At 39.5% G+C, this 23,993-nt stretch overlaps 1 protein-coding gene across 7 annotated transcripts in view; it reads right to left on the minus strand.

Moving 5' to 3' along the window:
• LOC124721246 (CLIP-associating protein 1-A) overlaps positions 1-23,993 on the minus strand; it is a 245,297-nt gene that overhangs the window by 210,861 nt on the left and 10,443 nt on the right. For all 7 annotated transcript variants that reach the window (XM_047246107.1, XM_047246106.1, XM_047246110.1 and 4 more), the window contains 4 exons: positions 23,355-23,460; positions 18,088-18,259; positions 6,975-7,151; positions 6,645-6,721 (listed from right to left, as the gene is read on the minus strand). In XM_047246107.1, the coding sequence (XP_047102063.1) occupies positions 6,645-6,721; positions 6,975-7,151; positions 18,088-18,259; positions 23,355-23,460 (532 nt within the window). The remainder of the gene's footprint in view (positions 1-6,644; positions 6,722-6,974; positions 7,152-18,087; positions 18,260-23,354; positions 23,461-23,993) is intronic.

Genomic DNA, 23,993 nt, shown 5'->3' on the forward strand with positions numbered 1-23,993 from the left:
ACTGATATTTGCTCAGATCCATAATGGTTTTGATGCCTATGAACAGCTAGGCAAGTATGCTGGTTGGTAATGGTCAACAGTGACAATGACTGTGGAATACAAAGAACTTCTACAAATACTGAACCAGAAAAAAAGTGTTACCTAACTTAAAAGTGGTGACTCACCAAAACCACAGTCAATGTGAAATCTGGCAAATGATATAGACAACAAAAGCATGCTATGTTTGTTGTTCTTTCCGTGTCTCAGCCTAGTCACATTTATAGACACATTAATCAGTTGAAAATATAAAAATCAGTGCAGTGTTCTCCATCCACTTCTTTCGACATCCTACCAACTGTTTCAATGATTGGCTTAGAAAATTCATTTACGGAGCTATTCAAGAATGTTATGGTCTTACATCTTCATTCTAAAGACTGCAAAAGACAACTATCAGATGATGCATACCTGGAATAGAGGCATCTCCAATAGCATGAGGTTATCATGCAAGGAGTCCTATCATCTGGACTCACATTGGAAGCAACTGAGAAAATACCTTAATTTTTATCCACATCATGCGATAATTCATCATATGGACTTCTTAATATGACCACTGACAACAATTCTTTAGCAATTCACACAGTAAAGCTGAGTCAAAGTGTGAAATCCTCAGCAGTGCAGCTGAACACACATAACGTGACACATCCAGTCATGCACATTGTTCAAAAAGTCATTCTCCTGTACATAGGCCAATTCACCCTATTGGGCACCTATTTTAGAGCAACCCTTTCAGCAAATCTGTCTCATATCTGAATTATTCTGATGTAGTGGTTAATCAAGTGAAGTTTATCTCCTACTTCATATTAAACAGTGTCCATAATGCAGAACAACAAACACATCCGCTCAGTGTTTCAGAAGGAAAGGCCAATATTATGGTAGAATGGCCATTTGAAGCACAGACGTTCACGCAGACATTTGTTAAATTTTGAATTCTTCTCACTAGATATTTTGATGGAATGAACGAGAAACAATTGCTCACTTAACCACCCAATACATTTCTGTTGAGTAATTTACTCAAGAGCACTGTTTTAACATTTACAGTTTACAAGCTTTTTTTATTATTTATATTTTAAACTGTCAGTCTTGGAAACAGCCTGTCAAATGTGTGTATGCTTAAAGTTTACAATCAACTTTAAATAATTCACAATAAAAGAACAAAAAGCAACTATCACCTTCAGCGTACTTTTCTACTCTCAGTACATGTCACAACACTCGTCTCGCTGCTTCACTATGCACCTTTATGAGGGTAGTAGTTACAATGATGCAACCTAACACTTTATCTCGCACAAAGCATCTCACTGATAAACAGAAAGTATCTGATATGAAATAGTAATAAACATAAGAAAATTGTTTGATGATGATAAAAATTTTCAAGCATTTACCTCAGGAACCATTAAATATACAGCATATGTTTATACGAACATTTTTGCTGCAAAGGACTATTTATGTTATCTCCTTGAAAATTTATCTTCTCTCCTGATAAATGTGCCCTCTACTGTACTCATAAGATATAATTATACCTTCTATCTATATAATGGCGATGCCGCCTTTCTCGACAATAGTGCACCACATGTCCCGGACATCCACAGTGGAAACATACTGGTTGGTTATCCTGGATCCTCTGGATGTCAGTCTTCCTTGGTGCCCAAACAGGTTTCTCATGTGGAATTGTAGGAACGTAACTCCACCTGGATCTAGACTTTTTTATCGTTTTAAAGGGAAATGAAGGACAAGAAATTGGGTTCAATGTCTGTTCCACTTCCTCCCTTATGACCTCTTGAAGCGTCTTGGTTTTTTGCTCGCCATGCAATCCAAGTGCCTTCTGAACTTCCTCTCTCACTATCTGGCGAAGAACACTTGTGAAATCAGTTGCTTCCTCCATCACAGACATCGATACAATGTTTGGAAGCCGTTCAAACTTTTTGTGTGTAATTCTTTTTGGATGCATTGTCTTGATATACTGGGACCATTTTATGAAGTCGTCTGCTGTCGAAATCTCCTTCAGGATTACGGCTTGATACATGTCCTCAGCAACACTCTTTATGAAATGTGCAACCTTATCTTCCTCCTTCGTTCTAGGATCCACCATTTTACACAGCTCCAGGACGTCTTGAATGCAGGATGCTGTAGTTTCTTCTGGACACTGTGACCTGCACTTTAATTTATCTTCAGCCTTCCACTTCTGTCATTGTGTGTTGCCGAAATAATTGCGCAGTTCCACCTGGAATACTTCCCAGCTTGTGAACTACTACTCGTTGTTCTCATGCCATTGCTTGGCAGTGCCCTCCAAGTAGAAAAATATGTCAGCCAAACACACGGTGTCATCCCATTTGTTAAATATGACTATATGCTCATAAACCTTCAGCCACTTGTTTGGATCTTGGCCATCATCACCAGAGAACCTGGAAGGATGTCTCGTGGTGGCACACAGTTGCTGTCATCATAACGTCTTCTTCTTCTGTCTCCGATACATTGCGGTCTGTTGAATATGGCTCGAACTCAGGTTTCTCGCCACATAAACGGTGGCTCTGTCGTGACATGATGGGAGCCACTGTGTAGTCAATAATGTGCACTATCACAAGTTCCAATACCCAGAGTCTCCACCAGAATAATGTCATATAGAAGAAGGTGTAATTAGATGAATGACGAACACTAACTTCACTTAACGAAGGTATATTCAGCACTTGCACATACAAGAGTGCGGAGCAAACTGCCTTCGGCCAGAACACATAGAGTATATACACAGCTACAGAACATTCCAGTACAACGATACTCGACATTTGAAGATACTTCTAGAACATACTTGAACCGAATATAGAAATTAAAATTGTACAGTGCAGGCGAGTTTTGAACTCACGACCCTCCATGCAATAGTTTAGTATCGTAACCACTACACAACGGGGCTACTCAGCTTCTTCTGCAACAATATGATCACCATAGTGATACACTACAGATAAGCTACAGAGAATGTTATTGAAATAAGTGTAACAACTAGGTTGGATACTACAGCCATAGGAATTTGAGAAAGAATGAATATTCAGGTAAAACAAAACAAATTACTGTAATGCAATTGTGGATAGCACACGAGCAGGGCTCAGGCAACAACAGCTGGTCAGACAGTTGGTGCCAGTCTGTGTCAAGCTGAGCATAGAAACTGATAGCTCACATTCCATTTCATTCTCTTTGTCAGCAACTACTTTTAAAAAAGTAGTGTCTGCAACATCGTGTAGCCTAAAAGAAAATTTTTAGTTTTATTATAGATGTGGAATATGCTACAAATTGGTTGTATGACAGGTAAATGAAGAAGCACAGTATTTTGAGCCATCACCTTCACTGGGGTTACTGCTTAAAACACCCAAAACAACATGTGAAAGAAAAGACCAGTGTGGGCATGTGTTTTCACCTGACTTACACACCAATGGATTGTTTCTCATTGTCTATGCCAGAGAATAAAAATAAAAAACAACAGACTAATCAATACAGTGGGCCAATAATAGTCAAGGAAGATAACACAAGTTGAGAGTGAACAGTGTATGGGGTAAAGTGGATTATGACAAAAATTGAGATTATTTACTCATTTTTCGTGGTAACTAATTCACATGTACCTTGTGAAAAAGCCAACAATAAGTAACTACTGGTCAAAACATCTGCACTGCATAATCCCTTTCCTGCAATGATGATAAGCTATGTTAGTTCAAAGCAATTTTGCTGAACTTGCAGCTCAATAACAATGACAAATTATTTCTCATAATCATTTTAAAATTTGCTCTTTTTTTGTCATTTGAATTCTTATGTCATCCTCTTCATTTACTCCCTATGGATATTTGACAGTTAATGAAAGTATGTGTGGTTTAAAATGTCAAACTGATTTTTCAATGTAAATGACTAGCACACAACAGAGAAGTACAGCATAAAAAATGCTTAGTGCTTGTGATCTTTTGACTGGGTATGTACTTACAATGGAGGCATCCGCAGGGAAAAGGGCAGAGGAGCCAGCTGTATGGCACTTTTTAATACATTATTATAGTAGTACCATGACAGACACTAAGTAACATAAATGTACTGCTATTATATTTCACCTGCTGTATTTGATTATCTATGTGCATATAAGATAAAAGCAGTAGGCACTTGCATGACTAACAGGAAAGATCTTCCACAATTTACAGTTGTCAAGCTCAGACTCTAAAAAGGACCATTTCTGAGAGAAGGGAGTATCTCCTCTGCCTGGAATGAAAGGACACAAGTGATGTTCTGATATTCTCAAAATGCCACCTTGCTTCAACAACAGAAGTAAATGTGTGCTCACAAGGATACTTAGTGACATAAAGAAGCAGACAATGTTTTGAACATAAAATTCACACAGTGGATCCAATCACATCTAATGATTGTTTTCTATCCTTTAAAGAGCAATCAATCCAAATGGTGGAAGAATTCTCCTTTCAGTTATTTGTTGGGTATCATTCAGAGCATATAAGAGGACAAGAAAACAGGCACTAAGTCACTGGCAGACTTTTGCCAAGAAAATACCACATAGCAGGAACAAATTGCATCTGACACTTCTATAAAATATGTGTCAGCATCATTAAGAGCCAGGCGGAGGAGTGTATCGAAAAGAAATGTTTTGTTCTGTGTATGTACAAATGTTTCAAAATATTTCACATTGAGAAAAATTTAATGCAGTTGGTACAAGTTTTCTTTCTGAATAAAGTCTTAATAGTAAAATGAGTCTTAAGTCTGCTATCTATAAAATATTACAATAATATCCCCAGGAGTAACGAGACCATTTCTGAACGTTTCACCTGACACTTTGTACAAAAATATAGCATTCACTATTACAGAACTATGATTTTTGAAAAATTTGCTTACAATCAGCTGTCCAGCTACCTTTGTCCAGGGTGCTTGAGAAGTTAATAATATCACTTTTGAGGTAGTTCAACATTCGGTGTCAAAATGCTGGACTTTCGTCCCTCTTACCACCAGCCTCCTCCAGAGCAGGTGTGCTCCAAGCAAAATATTAATGTGAATCTCTGCAGTCCCTGCTTCTGCTAAGATAGTAATTTGGAAAGTGCAATAATGCCTTGGTGAAATATCAGTATGTAGTCTGAGCACCTGGATGTGATTGAGAAGGGTCACATCATGAGCCTGCACAAAGCTGGTTAGTCCCTTAGGTGTTGGAGTAGGAAATGAGATAACGCCCCCCCCCCCCCCCCATTCATAGTGAGTGAATGATTGTGTGTGTGTGTGTGTGTGTGTGTGTGTGTGTGTGTGTGTGTGTGTGTGTGAGAGAGAGAGAGAGAGAGAGAGAGAGAGAGAGAGAGAGAGAGAGCCACAACACCCAGAGATGACAGGACAGGGGATTGTGCTAAGTATTACACTGTTCACACTACTCTCCACATTGACTCTTCCAAACTATCAACCATCTCAGAATACACTGGAATGGTGCTGTTACATAATCATGCACAGATACACATTGGCAACATGATGTATTCACCAATAAATTATACACCTAGGCAACATTGACTAGCAAATCCTTATAATATAGTACCCATGTTAACACCAAACAACACCATTTATTGTTGTTCCTCACATCACTTTTAAGAGCTGGTTTTATAACATGGTGTGCAACTGCCTACAGTGCGTGTACCCATACTATTTTTAATACCTCAGCTAGACACAAAAATGGGCACAGAAGAGGTTGGAAGGGCACCAAGAACTCCAGCGTGCAACAAAATCACTGGTGCTCACAGAGTGGTGTATTAAAGAGCCACATGCTAAGCAGCACTGCCAGTACTGTGCTTCAACTTCTATCTGGTATTGCTTGGCAATGTTTAAGGTTAGCTTGACAATGAACTTCAACAATGGATGTGGTCAGCTTGGTTCTACCCTTAACATTAATGAACAAGAATTTTGGTTTACCAACAAATTCCTGTTTTCAATTAGCATTATTCTGCAACCAGTCAAGGGCTGTTCTTGTATAATTACAAAATAAAGTGTGGACCACCACAGAGGCAAATGTATTTATTTCAAGTTCCCATGCCACACCTGGGAATGCTACAACTAATCAAGAGACTGTCCAAGAACTTTAATTACCGCTCTATGCCTTGCAGCACCAGTTATCTTTCCCCATAAGAGTATTAGGGGTATGGATAAATCATTTGATATCTTGGAAATATGTAAGGCTATTCAAACAATTCATGATAGATTAACACAGTATGCCTTGAGACCCAACAAGCTATTTGCAAAGTAGGAGTTAATAAAATGGTTCAAATGGCTCTGAGCACTATGGGACTTAACATCTGAGGTCATCAGTCCCCCAGACTTTGAACTACTTAAACCTAACGAACCAAAGGACATCACACACATCCATGCCTGAAGCAGGATTTGAACCTGCGACCGTTGCAGCAGCGCGGTTCCACACTGAAGCGCCTAGAACCGCTCGGCCACAGCGGCCGGCGTTAGGAGTTAATACATCTACTTAAAACAAGACCAATTCACTGTACCAAAAACAACAGACTGTTCTCTCCCCCTCCACCACCAACCCCGGAAGAGTTTAAATTCTGGAAAAAGTAAGTGTGAGACATACTTAAAATTAAGTATTATAATCTTACCTTCTGCTCCACACGCTGAGGCAAGCAATCCACCTTCATTTTTTATTTCGTCAAACTTCGAAAAAAGGGCTGCAATCCTAAAAAAACATACACGTAGTAGTGTTAATAGATAAACAACAATTCTGCAGGTATTTTTTAACTACATCAAAAAAACTCAAATTGATGTGATTCACAATAATAATACATTCATTGACTACAACACAATTTGAACTTTTTTCCGAAATATAATTTATTATCCTGGACTTCACACGTACAGAATATTCAACGTCTAATCAGCTGTATTTAGGAATTGAAAACAATGTACACATAGTGAACAGAATAAAAACTTACTTAGTATCTTTGGCACTGCAGCGACGTTGGATATCTTGTCGAAATTTTTCCCCTACATGTCGATATATTTCAGTCAATGTATTAAAAGCTGCATCTCTCACAGATGGAAGTGGATCATGCAGAAGTTTCAAAATGCTTGGAACATGTTTTGACAAGCCAAGGTTTGAAGGTCCATGCCTTGGAAACAAGAAGCAACAATCACCCAGAAGAATCATATATTGTACAACATATTTATTTCACACAACTGTAAATAACCTCCACTTCAACATAAATTCTTCAAAAATGGAAATTAGTTACACTTCGCAGTTAAGATGGCTAACTGTAATTTGGATATTGGAAATTAAAAAAATTACATACATGGATGTGATTTTCTATTAACATTCAGCATCTGAAAACAATCAAATTCAGTTTACATCAGTTGTTGCCAGCACCTATAATTAGTTGCTTCACTCACAGCTTGGTATCATCCGTGAAATCTGTTAACTGATTTCATCTACCTGTAGGTTTCACACATTTCTGTCCAGTTTATGAACAAGTTTAAATTTTGAGAAATCACTTGCTAGATTGCAAATTGCATCAACATTTTGATCTTCTTAATCTACATAATTTCTATTCTGAAGAAAATAAAAATTGCAGTCACCACAAATGAAGCGAGTCCCAATCGACCATAGATATCAAGTTTTTAGTATCTATTGGTATGGATAGTGAAGAGTTTTGCCTCTATGATTTTGCAGTGCCAGTGTTATTTCAATGATGATGCACTGCAACGACGACAGCCGTTACTAAACACATCAGATGAATTCATAATTGTGAATAATGACCACCATCAGCTGTAGAATGGAATTATGACAATGAAAATTTGTGCAGGACTGGGACTCGAACCCGGATTTCCCGCTTATCACGAGTGGTCATCTTACAATTTGGCTATCCATACATTACTCACAGCCAGACTCAAACTTCCACATGTCATCAACCATGCGCCTACGATCTGCACTGGCACATCCAGGTTGAGTCTGGTTGTGAGTCGTGTATGGATAGCCAAATGGTAAGGCGACTGCTCGCAATAAGTGGGAAATCTGGGTTCGAGTCCTGGTCCTGCACAAATTTTCATTGTTATCATTCCATTCTACATACGATTGTGGTCAATATTCACAACTGCGAATTCATCTCATAAGTTTTGCTCTAGTTTTAGTTCCAACAGCAAGTCTAACCTGTTACACCAAATGTGGTGTCTTCTTTCCTTCCATATTATATCCTACACATTAGAAATGTCAGTGTCAATTAATCCAGTTGACACTACAGCCCACAACCATGACAAATGGTCATTAAATCAAACATTCACTTCATAGGGAAATTGCTGATTACGATTTTATACACCAGACGGATGAATTCCTTCACATGATACAGCTATCACGCAAAGTGATTATTTCAGTCTTGTATTGGCATAATAATACATTTTTGGTTCCAATAAATCAAATTATTGCAATAAGATTCTGCTACAAGTTATAAATGAATCACTGCAATGGACTGATTGATGTGAAACTCATATTTGGTAGTAAAGTTTCAAATAACTGTAACTTAATGGAAAGAAACTTTGCACTGATGCAATTTTTCCAAAAAAAAATCTGCGCATTAGACTAAAGAAACTGCTTCAATTTTTTTTCTGAGAGCTGCTTAATAGCTGAAACTTTCCCTAGACAAATAGTTTAGTCCTCACAAAGGAAGTAGCTACTCAGGTGCACATGGAGGTTTTTTAGGCTAGGCAGAAGGTCGAGGTTCTCTGATTAACACTCACCAGACGACTCGGATAGCTAAATCAGACTGTGTTCAGAGTGAAGACAGTTCCACTATCAAAATTTTATTAGTGAATTCTCAAAGCATTTGTAACAAAGCTTCCAAATTTACTACACTCCAGGAAACTACTCACGCTCAAATTATTCTCGGCACTGAGAGATGACTGAAACCCCAAGTATGAATCTCTGAGATAGTTAGTGATTCATGGAACGTGTATCAAAAAGATAGATTAGATGCTCCAGGAGGAGGAGGGGGGGGGGGGGGGGTGTTCATTGCAATTGACTAAAACATTGTCTCAGTGTGGCATTGAAGTTCCGTGGTCGTATATAAGAAGGCTAGGTGAAATCAAGTTAATTTTTGGATGATTTTACAGGCCATCCAATTCCACTGTGATGGTTTTAGAGTCAATGGCAGACAGTCTATGACCAGTAGTGAGGAAATACATACAAGTAATACTAGTTGGAGGTGACTTTAACCTACCAAGCATAGACTGGGATGTCTATGGATTCATGACAAGGGGGCACAGTGAGTCAGTCTTGTAAAGCCTTTTGGACACATTTCCTTAAAACTGTCTCGAGCAGTTTTTTCAACAGCCAACACACAATGGAATTATTTTAGACCTTGTTGCTACACACAGGTCTAGGTGAAATCAAGTTTATTGTTGGATGTTTTTACTGGCCACCCGATTCTGCTGTGATGGTTTTAGAGCCAATAACAGAAAGTCTACGGTCAGTAGTGAGGATATACACATATCATGTAATATTAGTTGGAGGCGACTTTAACGTACCAAGTATAGAGTAGGATGTCTATGGATTGATTACAGGGGGTACAGACAGACAGGCCTGTGAAGTTCTTTTGAACATGTTTTCTGAAAACATATCTTGAGCAGCTTTTTCAAGAGCCCACATGCAATGGAAATATTTTTGGATCTTGTAGCTACAAACAGGCCTATCCTAATTGACAGTACAGAAGCAGGGAATAGTGAAAACGTCATTATGGAGACTTGGGTTACTAAAGTTAATAGCTCCATAAAGAAGACTACAACAGTATCTTTGCTAGAAAGAGCAGATAGACAGTTGTTAGCATCCTACTTAGACAATGAATTGACATAATTTTGTTCCAGTACGATGGACGTAGAGAAATTATGGGCGAAGTTTAAACGGATCGAAAAGCATACTCTGAAGAAGTATGTGCTGAGTAAGTGGACGAAAAAGACTGACCACAGTTTAACAATGAAATTCAAAAAATGCTGAGGAAGCAAATGCTGTTGCACTCTCGGTTCACAAGAAAATGCACAAATGACAAGAGGCAAAAGTTGAAAGAAATTCATGCGCCTATAAAAAGATTTATGCGTGAAGCTTACAGCAACTACACCATCACCCCTTAGCAATAGATCCTGCGAGAACTCAAGAAAATTCTGGCCCAATGTAAAATTGCTAAGTGGGTCTAAGGCTTCTAGCGAGTCACTCGTTGGCCAGTTTGGTGTGATGGTAGATGATAGTAAAAGTAAAGCCAAATTTTGAATTTCTCATTTAAGAATTTGTTCACATAGGAGAATCGTACAAACATACCATTGTTTGACGAACATACAGAGTCCCATATGGAGGACAAAGAAACCAGCATCACTCGTGTATAGAAACACATGAGAATTGAAAGCAAATAAGTCGCTGGGGCTTGGGATCCCAATTTTGGTGTTACAAAGAGTACCCTAAAGCAATGGCCCCTTACCTAGCTTCCATTTATCGTGAATCTCTCACCCAGCGCTAAGTCCCAAGCGACTGATAAGAAGTGCAAGTGACTTCTGTATACAGGAAGGGTAAAAGAACAGACCTGCAAAATTACGGATCATTATCCCCAACTTTGGTTTGATGCAGACTCCCTGAACATATTCTCAGTTTGAATATAGGGAAAAGTTTCTGTCCACACATCAGCACGGTTTTAAAAAGCATCGCTCATACGAAATTCAGCTTGCCCTTTTCTCACATGAGATCCAGTGAACCATGGATGAAGGGCAACAGGCAGACCTCATATTCCTACATTTCTGGAAAGCATTTGACACGGTGCCACAATGCCGACAGTTACCAACAGTACAAGCATATGGAATACGTTCCCAGGTATGTGAGTGGATCAACGACTTCTTGAGTAACAGAACCCAGTATGTTATCCTCATTTGGTGAGTGTTCGTCAGAGATGGGTATTGTCAGAAGTGCCCCGGAAAGTGTTATTTTCTATATACATAAATGATCATATGGACAGGGTAAGCAGCAGTTTGTGGCTGTTTGCTGACAATGCTGTGGTGTATGGGAAGGTGGTGTCATTGAGAGACAATAGCAGGATACAAGATGACTTACACAAAATTTTTAGCTGGTGTGATGAATGGTAGGTAGCTATAAATGTAGAAAAATGAAAGTTAATGCAGATTAGTATGAAAAACAAACCCATAACGTCCAAATACAGTATTAGTAGCGTGCTGCTCGACACAGTCATGTACATTAAATATCTATGTGTAACGTTGCAAAGCAGTATGAAATGGAGTGAACATGTAAGGACTGCATTAGGGAAGGCAAATGGTCGACTTCGGTTTGTCGGGAGAATTTTACGATAGTGTGGTTCACCTGTAAAGAAGACATCATACACGGCACTAGTGTGACCCATTCTTTAGTACTATTTTGAGTGTTTGGGGTCCAGGGCAGGTCAGATTAAAGGAAGTCATCAAAGCAACTCAGAGGTGGGTTGCTAGATTTGTTACCAGGATGTTAGAACAACATGCATGTGTTAACAGAGATCCTTCAGGAACTGAAACAGAAATCCTTGGAGGGAAGTAGACGTTCTTTTCAAGGAACGCTATAGAAAAAATTTAGAAAACTGGCGTTTGAAGCTGACAGGAGAGCAATTCTATTGCCACATATGTACATTTCACCTAAAGACCATGAAGATAAGATTAGAATGATTGGGGCTCATATGAAGGCATACAGACAGTCATTTTGCTCTCGCTCTATTTGTGAATGAAGCAGAAAAAGAAAATAACTAGAAGTGGTACAGGGTACCCTCTGTGATGCACCTTATGGTGGTTTGCAGAGTATATATGTAGGTGTAGATGATATAGATACAGAACTCTTCCCATTAAGGGAATGCGGTAATTACGGAACATCTAATGCCTGATGTATGTATAGATAACTTAAAGAGTCAAACTGTAATATACTTGAAAACCATTTGAAGCCTGCAATCAGATCGAAATGTCACAGTTTGTAGCGTATTTGTGTACTGTTGTTACAGCAACAACACAGGGACATTCACATTCTAATGAACAATGCAAGCAACTAGTGGTCTCATTTCAAATATCTACTACATTCTGTACATTAACCTGATCAAGCTTCAAGTAGCAAGTGTAGGTGTGATACCTCAAAGGAAGAAATAGGTGTCACACATTTGATGATGATGTGTAAGAGCTAGTACATATGAGATTATGGAATGCCTGAAGCTTCCTTTTCCCACATCATGCGAACAACCAACACAACGAAAAAAAACTGGCACATTTGCACTGATTTCAATGCATACTATCTCAAAAGGCATGCATGTTCCACAAATAATAAAAATGATTACATTAATTTCTACATTGCCTCCGCAGCCGAATGATTAAGGCTGCCGCCTACAGTGCTTAAGGGCCTGTGTTCAATTCCCGGTACCACCTGAGATTTCAATTATCTCTCTCTCTCTCTCTCTCTCTCTCTCTCTCTCTCTCTCTCTCTCTCTCTCTCTTTTTCCCCTCCAGGGGCAGAGACATCTGGAATGGGGTCCACTCATGAGGATGATGATGATGAGGAGGAGGAGGAGGAGGAGGAGGAGATGAGTGTTTAACGTCCCGTCGACAATGAGGTCATTAGACATGGAGCACAAGCTCGGATTAGGGAAGGATGGGGAAGGAGAGCGGCTGTGCCATTTTCAAGGAATCATCCCAGCATTTTCCTCAACCAATTTAGGAAAATCACGCTGCCCGCACACAGATTTGTACTGTCATCCTCACGAATTCAAATCCAGTGTTCAGTGTGCTAACCACTGCGCTACCCTACTCAGTGGGTCCACTCAGCAGCATAAAGACAAATAAGGAGCTGCTTGGATAAAGTATCAGCATCATCAGGATTCAGCTACTGGCAATAAAAGCTGGAAGAATTGGCAACAGTGTGTTCCTCCTCCTAACATGGAGCAGCAGTCGGAACAGACTTTAGGACTAATCCCTTTGTGGCGTTCACATTTATTAATCACTAACTCTGATTCTTATGAAGCAAGTCGTGTACAGCTGCTTACAACTCAATAGTCCAGCATGCATCTTCATGTTTTCCTTGCACATTTACTGACACGCAAGATTTTTGGTAAGCAGCCATAGGAACTCATTTCTTACAATAATACTTCAGAATGCCTTTCAGCCATCTTTAGCGTAAGCCAACAAGTCAGCTCACTCAGAAGTTGGCCAGAAGATTTAAAGGCAAAATATCAGTGAAAGAAATGTAATTACTGTAGCAGCAGGGTCAAAATCTAATGCATCAATCATCCAGTACTATTCCTTGCTTCTTCTCGTTGTCTCAAAATAGTTTATGATATAACCTAGATCTTTGGAGCATAATTTTCTGCCAAGGCAGAATTTTCCTGCTCTGTTGGGAAAAGCTCCCTGGCTAGAATTATTTTCATTATTTGGATCTCAATGAGATAACCTTGGGTAACTGAACTATGTTGTCATATTTTAACCACATCTGCCAAATGTACAAGGGTTGTTCAATAAGTAATGCCCCACATTTTCTTTCTTTTCTCAGAACATATTAATTGTTAAGAGTCAGAATTTGGTGACAATATACATCAACATGCCTTGTCCATGTCCTATTTCTCTACGTTGTCTCCATCACGTTCTATGGCCGTACGCCAACTTTGGGGAAGAGCATGTATCCCCTGATGGTAAAAGCTCTTGTCCTATAAGCGTAGGCATGTTTTCACTGCATGACTTCTTCAAAGTACGATCCCTGTAAAGAATATTTAAGCAGCCCAAAGAGATGGTAGTCCGAGGATGCCATGTCCGGACTGTAGTGTGGATGAGGCAATGAGGTCCAACCCAATTTGGCGATGTGTTCCCAGGTTCTCAGACTTGTGCGTGGCCGTGCATTATTGTGTTGGAGCAAGATTTCGGCTGGATTCTTGTCGAATCGAACATGTCAGAACCTGTTCTTGACTTTATTCAGAGTCTTCACATATGCCTCTGAATTCATGGTTGACCCTCTTGGCATCACATCCACAAGAATGACGCCATCACAATCCCAGAAGACTGTCGCCATGACTTTTCCGGTAGAGGCTGTTGTCTTGAATTTCTTCTTTTGTGGTGAATGAGGATGATGCCACTCCATGGGCTGTCTTTCTGCTTCTGACACAAAGTGGTGCATCCAGCTTTCGTCCCCTGTAATGATCCGTGGCAGAAAGGCTTCTCCATTGGTCTCAAAACGCTCCAACAATTCAAATGAAATGACCGTTCTTTGAATTTTGTGGCCCACTGTTCGCATTCATGGAACCCATTGTGAGGACCTCTTTGAATATCCAAGTCTCAATCATTGCAGACGCACTTCCAATCTTGACCGACAAATGTAGAGCCAACTGTCGAGCTGTGATGCACCTGTCAGCACGAATGATGACATACAGACATGCTGAATCATCTGCATGATTCAGCATGTCTGGAGCAGTGGCTGTTACAGGACGCCCAGAGTGTGGCTTATCATGGGGCTCTGTTTCTGCATTTCCTAACGCTGTAACTTTCTTTACCCATTGTCTAACTGTACTCCTTTCAACTACACCACCACCATACACTGCACACATACGTTTATGGATGTTCATCACAGTTTCTTTTTCTGCACACAAGAATTCAATAACAGCACACAGCTTGTAATGTGAGTTGTATGTAGATGGCATTTTGACACTGTACTATGGCTCTGCCATCTGCCAGAATGGTTTGAAACTTCACCAGCAGATAGAACAAACATCAGATGTGGAGCACCAACAAGGATATTTGTCTATGTACTGTATTTACTTGAATCTAAGCTGCACTTTTTTTCCAGTTTTCCCAATTTAAAAAAACGCCTGCAACTTAAAATCGAGCACAAATTAAGCAAAAGTTCTGAAAAAGGTTGGTAGGTGCCACCACAACAAACTTCTGCTGTCGAATATATTTAGCGCTACACAGGCATGCTTTGCAGGCACAAAGATAAATACTGGTGCCAAAACCTTTGCCTCTGCCTCAGGAAATAAATTAAAAAAAGGTATAAGATGAGCTTTTCTTCTCCGTCCCCAGTTTCGACCACTGCATTTTCGTACATTATCCCATCAAGTAAATAGAAATTCCTTATTGTTCATGTTCGAATGGTCCGCCCCCAGTAGCTGAGTGGTCAGCGTGACAGAATGTCAATCCTAAGGGCCCGGGTTAGATTCCCGGCTGGGTCGGAGATTTTCTCCGCTCAGGTACTGGGTGTTGTGTTGTCCTAATCATCATCATCTTCATCATCTCATCCCCATCGACGCGCAAGTCACCAAACTGGCGTCAAATCAAAAGACTTGCACCAGGCGAACTGTCTAAAATCTTCGAATGTAGCAGCCTTTCAAATATTTCTTTTGCAGAAGAAAGTTCTAATCGTGCTGCAGGTCTGCGACTGATGAGAGCAACATCAGGAGATGGCAGTACGAAAGCATTTAGTGGGCCAATGTGCGGCCAATATAATGCACAAGAAGTGATTTTAAATGACTTTGAGGAACAGTGTCGGAAATTCCTGTCTGTGAATGCCGAAATTTTAAAAATTAAGGCACATGAAATTGCTAGAGAGCAAAAAATTGAAAATTTTAAGGCTAGTCGCAGCTGGATTGATCTGTTTATGAAGCGCTGGGGTTTTTCACTTCGGAGGTGAACTTCAGTCGCACAGAAGCTGCTGAAAAATTATGAAGAAAAACTTTTGGAATTTCAGCACTTCGTAATTAGGCGGCACACAGAAAAGCAATACCTTCTTGGCCAGATAATAACTGCTGACCAAACTTCCACATATTTTGACATGCCGTCAAATTATACGGTTGATGCCAAAGGAAAGAAAGACATAAGTGTTCTTACATCAAGGGGTGAAAAAACAGCAGACGTCCGTCATGCTAGCTTGCACAGCAGATGGACATAAATTACCCCCATTCATAGTTATCAAGCAAAAGACTTTCCGAAATCAGAAGTGTTTCCAAAAACTGTAATTGTACGAGCAAACGAAACTGGGTGGTTTTCGGAGGACATGGTACTGGAACGGATTAGGCACGTGTGGAATCATCTTCCTGGTGCAATGCTTGGTCTACGCAGTCTGTTGATATTAGATGTGTACGCAGGCCATACAACACCTGCAGTAAAACGAAAATTAGAGGAAAGCAAAACGGACTTGGCAGTAATTCCAGGCAGGATGACGTCAATTCTGGAACAACTTGACCCCTGTCTGAATAAACCATTTAAGGACAAGCTTAAATGCATGTACACAGACTGGCTTTTGAAAAGCGATAGACAACTGACACCAACAGGACGTGTAAAACGCGCAAGTTTGTCGCAAGTGTGCCAATGGATTTATGATGCATGGAAGTGTGTACCAAATCAGACTGTGCAACAAGCATTTAAAAAATGTTCGATATCCAATGCACTAGATGGTATACAGCACTAGATGGTATAGAGGACGATGCTCTGTATGAAGAAATGAGCAACAAAGAATTGAGAGAGAGTGCTTCAGAGTCATGACTGTTATTTTAAACATTTTGTATAAGATGTATTACAAACATAATAAAATTTTCTTTTAAATTTCAGCGTTTAGTTTCTAAGTTATTTTCATTCTTATTTTATAAGTGTTGCTACTCTGCATTGCACAGGATAGAAAAGCGTGGAGAGCTGCATCAAACCAGTCTGTGAACTGAAGACAACAATAACACACACTGCATTTGAAGTCATCACTGAAAATGTACTATGGAAATCCGACTGGCAAGACTGTTTGGGATGTATGTAAATATGGTCAACTCTACGTTCTGAATTTTTTCTTACCTGTGACAAGAGATGGTTAATAATAGGAACTTTTATGAATCGTGAATCACATGCAGTATTCTCTTCACCATAAGAATAATATGAATGTAAACATTATTACTTGTATTCCTTCGTGTTTGCTGCTATCTCATTTAAATCCTGTCTGTCTAATAAACTACGAAACTAGAGTGAGACAACAGCAAACGCAGAAGGATATACACATCATGTCATGTTTATATTCATATTATTCTTATGTTGAATAGTGATACGGTCAGAAATGAAGCACGGCAACTTACTAGATTTTTAAATCTAAGATGACTAATTTCTGTTCAGAATGTAATGTAATAAAGAGGCACCTGCAAAGATTTTCAAACAGAGAAAAATTTTCCCTAAACTCTCGTTCAGAACATCGTCTATCATACGCACTCTATTATTTGGTTCTTGTTGATCATTATCAAAGAAAGCACCAGTAACAAATAGCATTCTCTTGCCATTCTTTCACTAATGAGACAATTACTCTCTTTTTTTTTTTAATTGTAAGTGGCAGTAGTGCGCACAGAAGCAAGCCATCCCGCGAGTGGCGACAGGTCGTAAACACTCATTATCTGAATGCGACAAACAATGCATGACACAGTACAATAACACATTTTCAGCTTAGAGTGACACAAACACCTATAACAAAGAGAACGGCACTTATCAGATCAAAGCAAAATAAGCAATCAATTCAAACCAGACGAAGCACATGAAAGAGGAGGGTGCCCATATAAATATGGACAGAGCACCTAACGCATAGCAATGGTTACCTGGTAAAGCTTAACTGCAAAGCTTACAACTCGAATCAAACTACTGTAGCTGTGTCTTCAGCCATTCGACCTAAATTGTGTCTCATGTTACAATGGACCAGCTTTGTTTCGATTTGGAGGTGCGGTCTAAAACTTTTCTCTCCCCTTGAATTTTGAGTCTCAAATTTCGGGTGTGGCTTAGATTCGGGATTTTTTTTTTCCTTGATTTACAGTCTCATTTTTCAGGTGCAGCTTAGATTCAAGTAAATACGGTATATTAAAGGATTAAAGGGGGGGGGGGGAGCATTACTTACTGAATGACCGTCATACATTTTCTTTCAAAAAAGTATGGATTTGTACTCTTTTAGGGTTTTACTACAAGTATTGTTACTTCTCATAATTACATGTGTACTTGTAAAGAAACTAAGGGCACTTAATATATCCAAAGTATGAAACTTTTTAAAAAATTTCCACTTACTCCCTCAGTGCGGACTGATAACAGATTAACACTTCTTCTCGGATTTTAGCATTTTTGTGAGTAAATGCTAATGTCAACTTCTCAAACAAGTAATATGGTGATGAAATTTCTCTCTCCAAAAGTTTCAGAAGGAAAAGCTGAGCTTTCTCTCTCACGACTTCTTTATTGTCGCCTGAAATACAAACATACTAGATATTATTATTAATTCCTTACATATCTACTAATCTGAAACTAATGCCATGACCATTTTTTCTAGCTCTGATACTTTTTCAATACACATATTCTTACCAAAAATTAATTATGATAACTGTTAAAATTATATTGGAATAATTATTGTGAAGTCACTTAGACTTGCAACGTCCACACCACATACACTTTTCTATACATATCATAAGCTCAAAAGTCATTCCCAACCATACACAATTACAAACTTGTATTAAAGCATTGACATCTCAAATGCTAGATAGGTCATTATTTCACAGCATACTACATTTTTTGGTAAACTCTACCTACTATAGCTGCATAACACTTAATGTAAGCTGCAGCTTGTAGTCTTTTTGCAGAGCCGGCCAAAATATATAAAATGTGTGTCTCAATAATAGATTACAGAATTTAAATTCTCAGGACACATTTCAAATATTTTCCACACAAATTTACTTAATGACAGACAACACTTTTGGAACTGTTGGATATAGAGTGATGTTTTTCAAACTGGTAATAGCTAATCTTAAGACTGTTCCTTCAAATGCCTGTTAGCCCCATGTATTAGAGGTTTAGGGTATTTGCTTCTGTGGATTACAGTTCTTACAGAGGTACTGAATGTTCTGTCCAGTCAGCCTACGGGTGACCTACCAACGTGGACACGATTTTCACATTCTGCTACTTACAAGTGAATCAACAAAGTGGTTGAACTTTTTCTATCAAATTTCTGTCTCTGTATATCTCTATTACACTTTACCATGTCTACGAATATTTAATATTAATATTTTGGTGGTGGTGATCACAATTTTTTGTTTCTGGCATTGGCATTGGAAATTCTAACTGCCATAGGAAAGGCATGCTAAGTTTGTAAATACCTCACTAGAGTGCATAAGACTACAGTAACCTAAGTGGCGCCACTAGAGCAAGTTTCATGAGTGATTAAAAGTAATAAGCATACAAAACATGTTGCAAAGAATTTTCTTGCTTACAGCATTTACGGGATAAAGCTCTCTATTTCTTGCTTCAACATTGTTTGCCTACCAACAAGGAATCTAAAGCTTAATGCACAACACTGGACAAAGCACATATATTCCCTGTAGTAAGAGACATTAGCATGTTCTTTCCCTGCACGCATAATCTAAAACAGGTTATATAATATGGACTATTCATATCATCACACTGGTCGATCAACAGTATGAAATAACACAGAATCCTACATGTCATGGCCTACATAGTTCATTTCTGGAAAAAGTGGACAAAACATGTTCTTTTCCTGTACTCTTCCTTTTGATTGTACACAGCATTCTACTGAATTGATTTGAAGAATGTTACACAAATACCTTTGACATGCTTTTCAGACACCCATCTCTTAAATTACAAGCATCACTTCCTTGTAGTTTTGTCTCTTCCTGAGGCACACCTCTGGAGCCTGATGGCTTCTCAAGATCAACTGTCCCCTCCTCCTCAACACCAAGTAACATGTTATTTGTTGGCGTACACAAATTTTGTCAACGAACTTGAATGTCACATCTTGTATCATGGTCCTATCCAAAATAAAATTAAGATGAAATGGATGCAGCCTTATCACTCTGTTCAGACAAATTGGATCTACTTTCCCCACCACTCACTTCTTGTACTGATTCAGTGTTGTGGTCACTAGTAGTCATATGTGATCAATTTCACCTCGTCCTCCTCCTCAAGTCACTACATAATACAATTCTTATATTTTGTCATCTCTGTCTTCTTGCGTTTTGACATTTTACTCGTTATACACACACTGATCAGCCAGAACATTACGACTACCAACCTACTATCGATATAAACCGGTCAAGGTGACACCAGCATCACCTGGTGAGGAATGACTGCTAGTCAGACACACACACGGCGCATGTAGTATCAGTGAGCATGCTGTCCATATGCAGAATGGGCAAGACGCGTGATCTATTCGAGTTTGCTGAAGAGCAGACTGAGATGGCCTGGAAGCTTGGCATGAGCATTTTGGAAACTGCATAACTTGTCGGGTGTTCAACGAATGCTTTGGTGAGTGTCTCCAACATGTGGTGAAATAAAGGTGAAACCATGTCCAGACATTGTGGGGTTAGGTGGCCACCCCTCATTACAGATGTTGAACCTTGGCTGGGCAACTGGTAAACCAGGACAAACGACAAACTGTGGTGGAATTACCACCAGACTTTAATGCTGGGCAGATTACAAGTGTGTGTGAACACACAGTGCACCAAACACTATCAATGATTGGCATCTGCAGCCAATGACCCCTGCATGTGCAAATGTTCACCCCACAACATAGGCAAGCGCTACTGAAATGGACACATGACCATTGACAGAGGCAGAGCGTTGCATTGTCTGATGAATCCTGATACCTTCTCCTTCATGCTGTTGAGAGGGCATGAATCCGTCATCATCCTCGGAAACAACTCCTTGACACCTGTACTGCCGGACTGAGACAAGCTGGCGGCAGCTCCATTACACTCTGGGGAACATTCAAGTGGGCATCCATGGGTCCAATGGAGCTCATGCACGGAATCATAATGGCCAAGGAGAATCGTACAATGGTTGTAGTCCACGTACATCCCTTCATGACGATCATGTTTCCAGGTGGCACTGGCATTTTTCAACAAACTAATGTGCAAAATGACAAGTTCAGGAGTGTGCTGGAGTGGTTTAAGGAACATAGTTGCAAGTTCCAATCAATGTGCTGCCCCCCCCCCCCTCCTCCTCCAACTTGCCAGACCTGAAACTGATTGAACACATCTAGGATGTGATTGAATGTGGCGGCAGCACTCATCTGCTGCCCCCCCCCTCCCCCAAATTTACGAGAATTAGCTGATTTTTGTGTGCAGATGTGGTACCAAAACCCTCCAGCAACCTACCAACACCTCGCTGCTTCTATGTCATGATGTGTCGCCGCTGTTATCCATGTTTAGGGTGGACAAACCGGATGTTAGGTATGTAGTCATAATGTTCTGGCTGATCAGTGTACAGGAATGTAGATAACAAATGCCACCCAAGCACACTACTCCAAAGAGAATTTATTTCTTAGAACTGTAGACAGGAACAGCAGTGTGCTAGTGCTGTCACAATAGGCATCAACAATAAATATTCAGCTTCTAAATGGTGCTGGTGCGAGTCCAAAAATCAACACGCAGTGTCACAAAGAATATCACAAGGGGGGGGGGGGGGGGGGGGGGGGACCTCTTACCCACATGGTTAATCTACGGTTTACTAAAACATTCAATACTGCTTTGCCAATGCACAACCAAACTGTCACTTTTAAACCTAGCCCAGACCTCAGGTTACAATACATAATTTTTTTACCACATCTAAGATTTTGTATTCGCATTTGTTGGTTTCACCAACACACAACCAAACTGTCATCTTATAATCTAATCTAGACTTTGGGCTACTCTACAGATCAATCTGTCATTGCAAAAACTAATAGACACAAACGTGGAAAAAATTGCAATAAAAAGTAATGAGAGTTGTATGTATGTAACCTCTCAGCATGAGTTGCCTTTGTTTATTACTACTTTCACTGTTCAGTAATTGTAACCAATGTGCTTCTCGTAACATTGCATGTGTTGGGTTCACTGAATCACAACTGAACTATCATCTTCCAACCTAACCTAGATCTCGGGTGATACTACAGATCAGTCTGTCATCACAATCTTCATCCCATAGTTGTAATTAAAAATACAGAATCTGTGAAGGAGGGAATTAAGAACATTTCACCTCCAAATGTAACAGAAACTGTGGTAACAGAAACTGTGGTCTATGTAATGTATTCAAAGAAATGGCAGTGAGCAATCAACTGTACTAGCAACAGTGTGGAAGGTACAGGAAAATAAATAATGTGTACATGAAGACAGTAGCTCTCACAAAATACGTAAATAAGGCTGGCTCATTTTGGCTTCAAATATAATTCAAACAATGTGCTGCACTGTATTGTGCAGTGCAGTGATCTCTTACTGTTGTCAAGTGCAGTTAGTGCAAGCACTTTTAGCACTGTCTTTAAAAGTGATTTTATGCTTCACTCTCACATGAATGAAATTTTTGTCTGTCGTTCTCTCACTAGTATGACTGGACACAGTTTGAAATAAGAACTGTGCCTGTAAAAATGTGCTCTTTTGTAATACTGAGATATACAGCTATTGTCTGATGCGGTATTACTCCGAAAAAACATTTGTAGGACACTCGCTTGTGCTGTTCGTATAGTATAATGTGCAGCATGCTAGCTTCTAAGGCAGGGAGTTGAGCCACACCCAGATTGAATCTGCCTGAGTGTCGTTTTTAGGTGGTTTCCCATGCTTATTTAGGCGAATGCAGGCATAGTTCCCAAATTCTGCCTCAGTGAACACGAGACACAAACAGTTAAAATACGATAAGACAAAAAACAAAGTCTAGAGAATTCAAATAAAAATGGCGCACATGAACTCCATGTCATAGTTTAAACTGACAAGTGGGGCGACAGGAAGTGCATCTGGCAATGAGGTTACATAATAAAATACAATTAGTGAAATCTGCACAAGTGTACCCTTTACTATAGGGGATAATTGATATGGAAAAGTAATGGCCCACTCTTCATACCTCTAAACACCCATCTCCCCATCTTTTAGCTGTTCCTGCTGAACTTTCTCTTACCAAATTGTGACCCATCAATTTCCTCTACACTACCATACCAATTAAATTTTTCATTCTGCTAGAGACCAACTGCAGCATAAATGTCTCAGCAGAAGTACCTACAATCAACACTGTTTTGTTTCAGTACAACTACCTAACTACATATGATGCCATTTCTGAGCACACACCTCCCCCCATACACACAACCACTGAGCAGCAAACAGCTCAGAAGGCTCGATTTAAGAGAACTGATATCTATAACACACTGAAGAACTGGAAACTACACAAAGAACTACCACCACACCACAAACAATTTGCAAATAATATCCAATAGTTCCAATTTTGGAGCTCAAAATGCAGCATCCCTTTCACACCTACAACACTAAGTAACATTTTCACTGGGCCAAATTTAAAATCTGATGACTTACCTAGTCTGTCAACCACAGGAGATATTACCATATGCAAATACGGTTTGAAATCTGTACCCATACGATCAGCAAAATTTGTCAAAACATCAATTGAGTTCTGTGACACCTGTAAAATATAAAATGAAAATTAATGGGAGGAACAAAAGGTAACCACATAGCTGAAGTGCTGATAGGCACATAAACAAGGGTGAAAATGCTGTTGACCACACAATATAAAATCTTTTAAAGTGCATACTGTGATTGTGCAGGCTTGCCAAGTGTGATAATTCTTGGTAGTCTCCTTGGGATACAAAAATCAACACGACTCAATATTTCAGGAAGCCATCTGTCTGCTGCGTTCAGGAGGGATGTGCTGCCTTTTAACTAAATGTATTGTACTTATCACTTTCATCTCATTGGCCAAATTATTATACAATTTAATCCCTGATAAAAATGCTGTTTTCAGTTTTTTGATAAACAAATCAAACAATGGAAAATCCAAGATGAAATGTACAATTGCCTGAGACTGAAGTTTTGTGTGTGTGTGTGTGTGTGTGTGTGTGTGTGTGTGTGTGTGTGTGTGTGTGTGGAGGGGAGGGGGGCACATTGGCGTGAGTGTGTGGTTATCGTCTAATTTTGTTGAAGGCCTTACTGGCCGAA

Source organism: Schistocerca piceifrons, chromosome X, assembly GCF_021461385.2.
Source record: "Schistocerca piceifrons isolate TAMUIC-IGC-003096 chromosome X, iqSchPice1.1, whole genome shotgun sequence".
NCBI lineage: Eukaryota > Metazoa > Arthropoda > Insecta > Orthoptera > Acrididae > Schistocerca > Schistocerca piceifrons.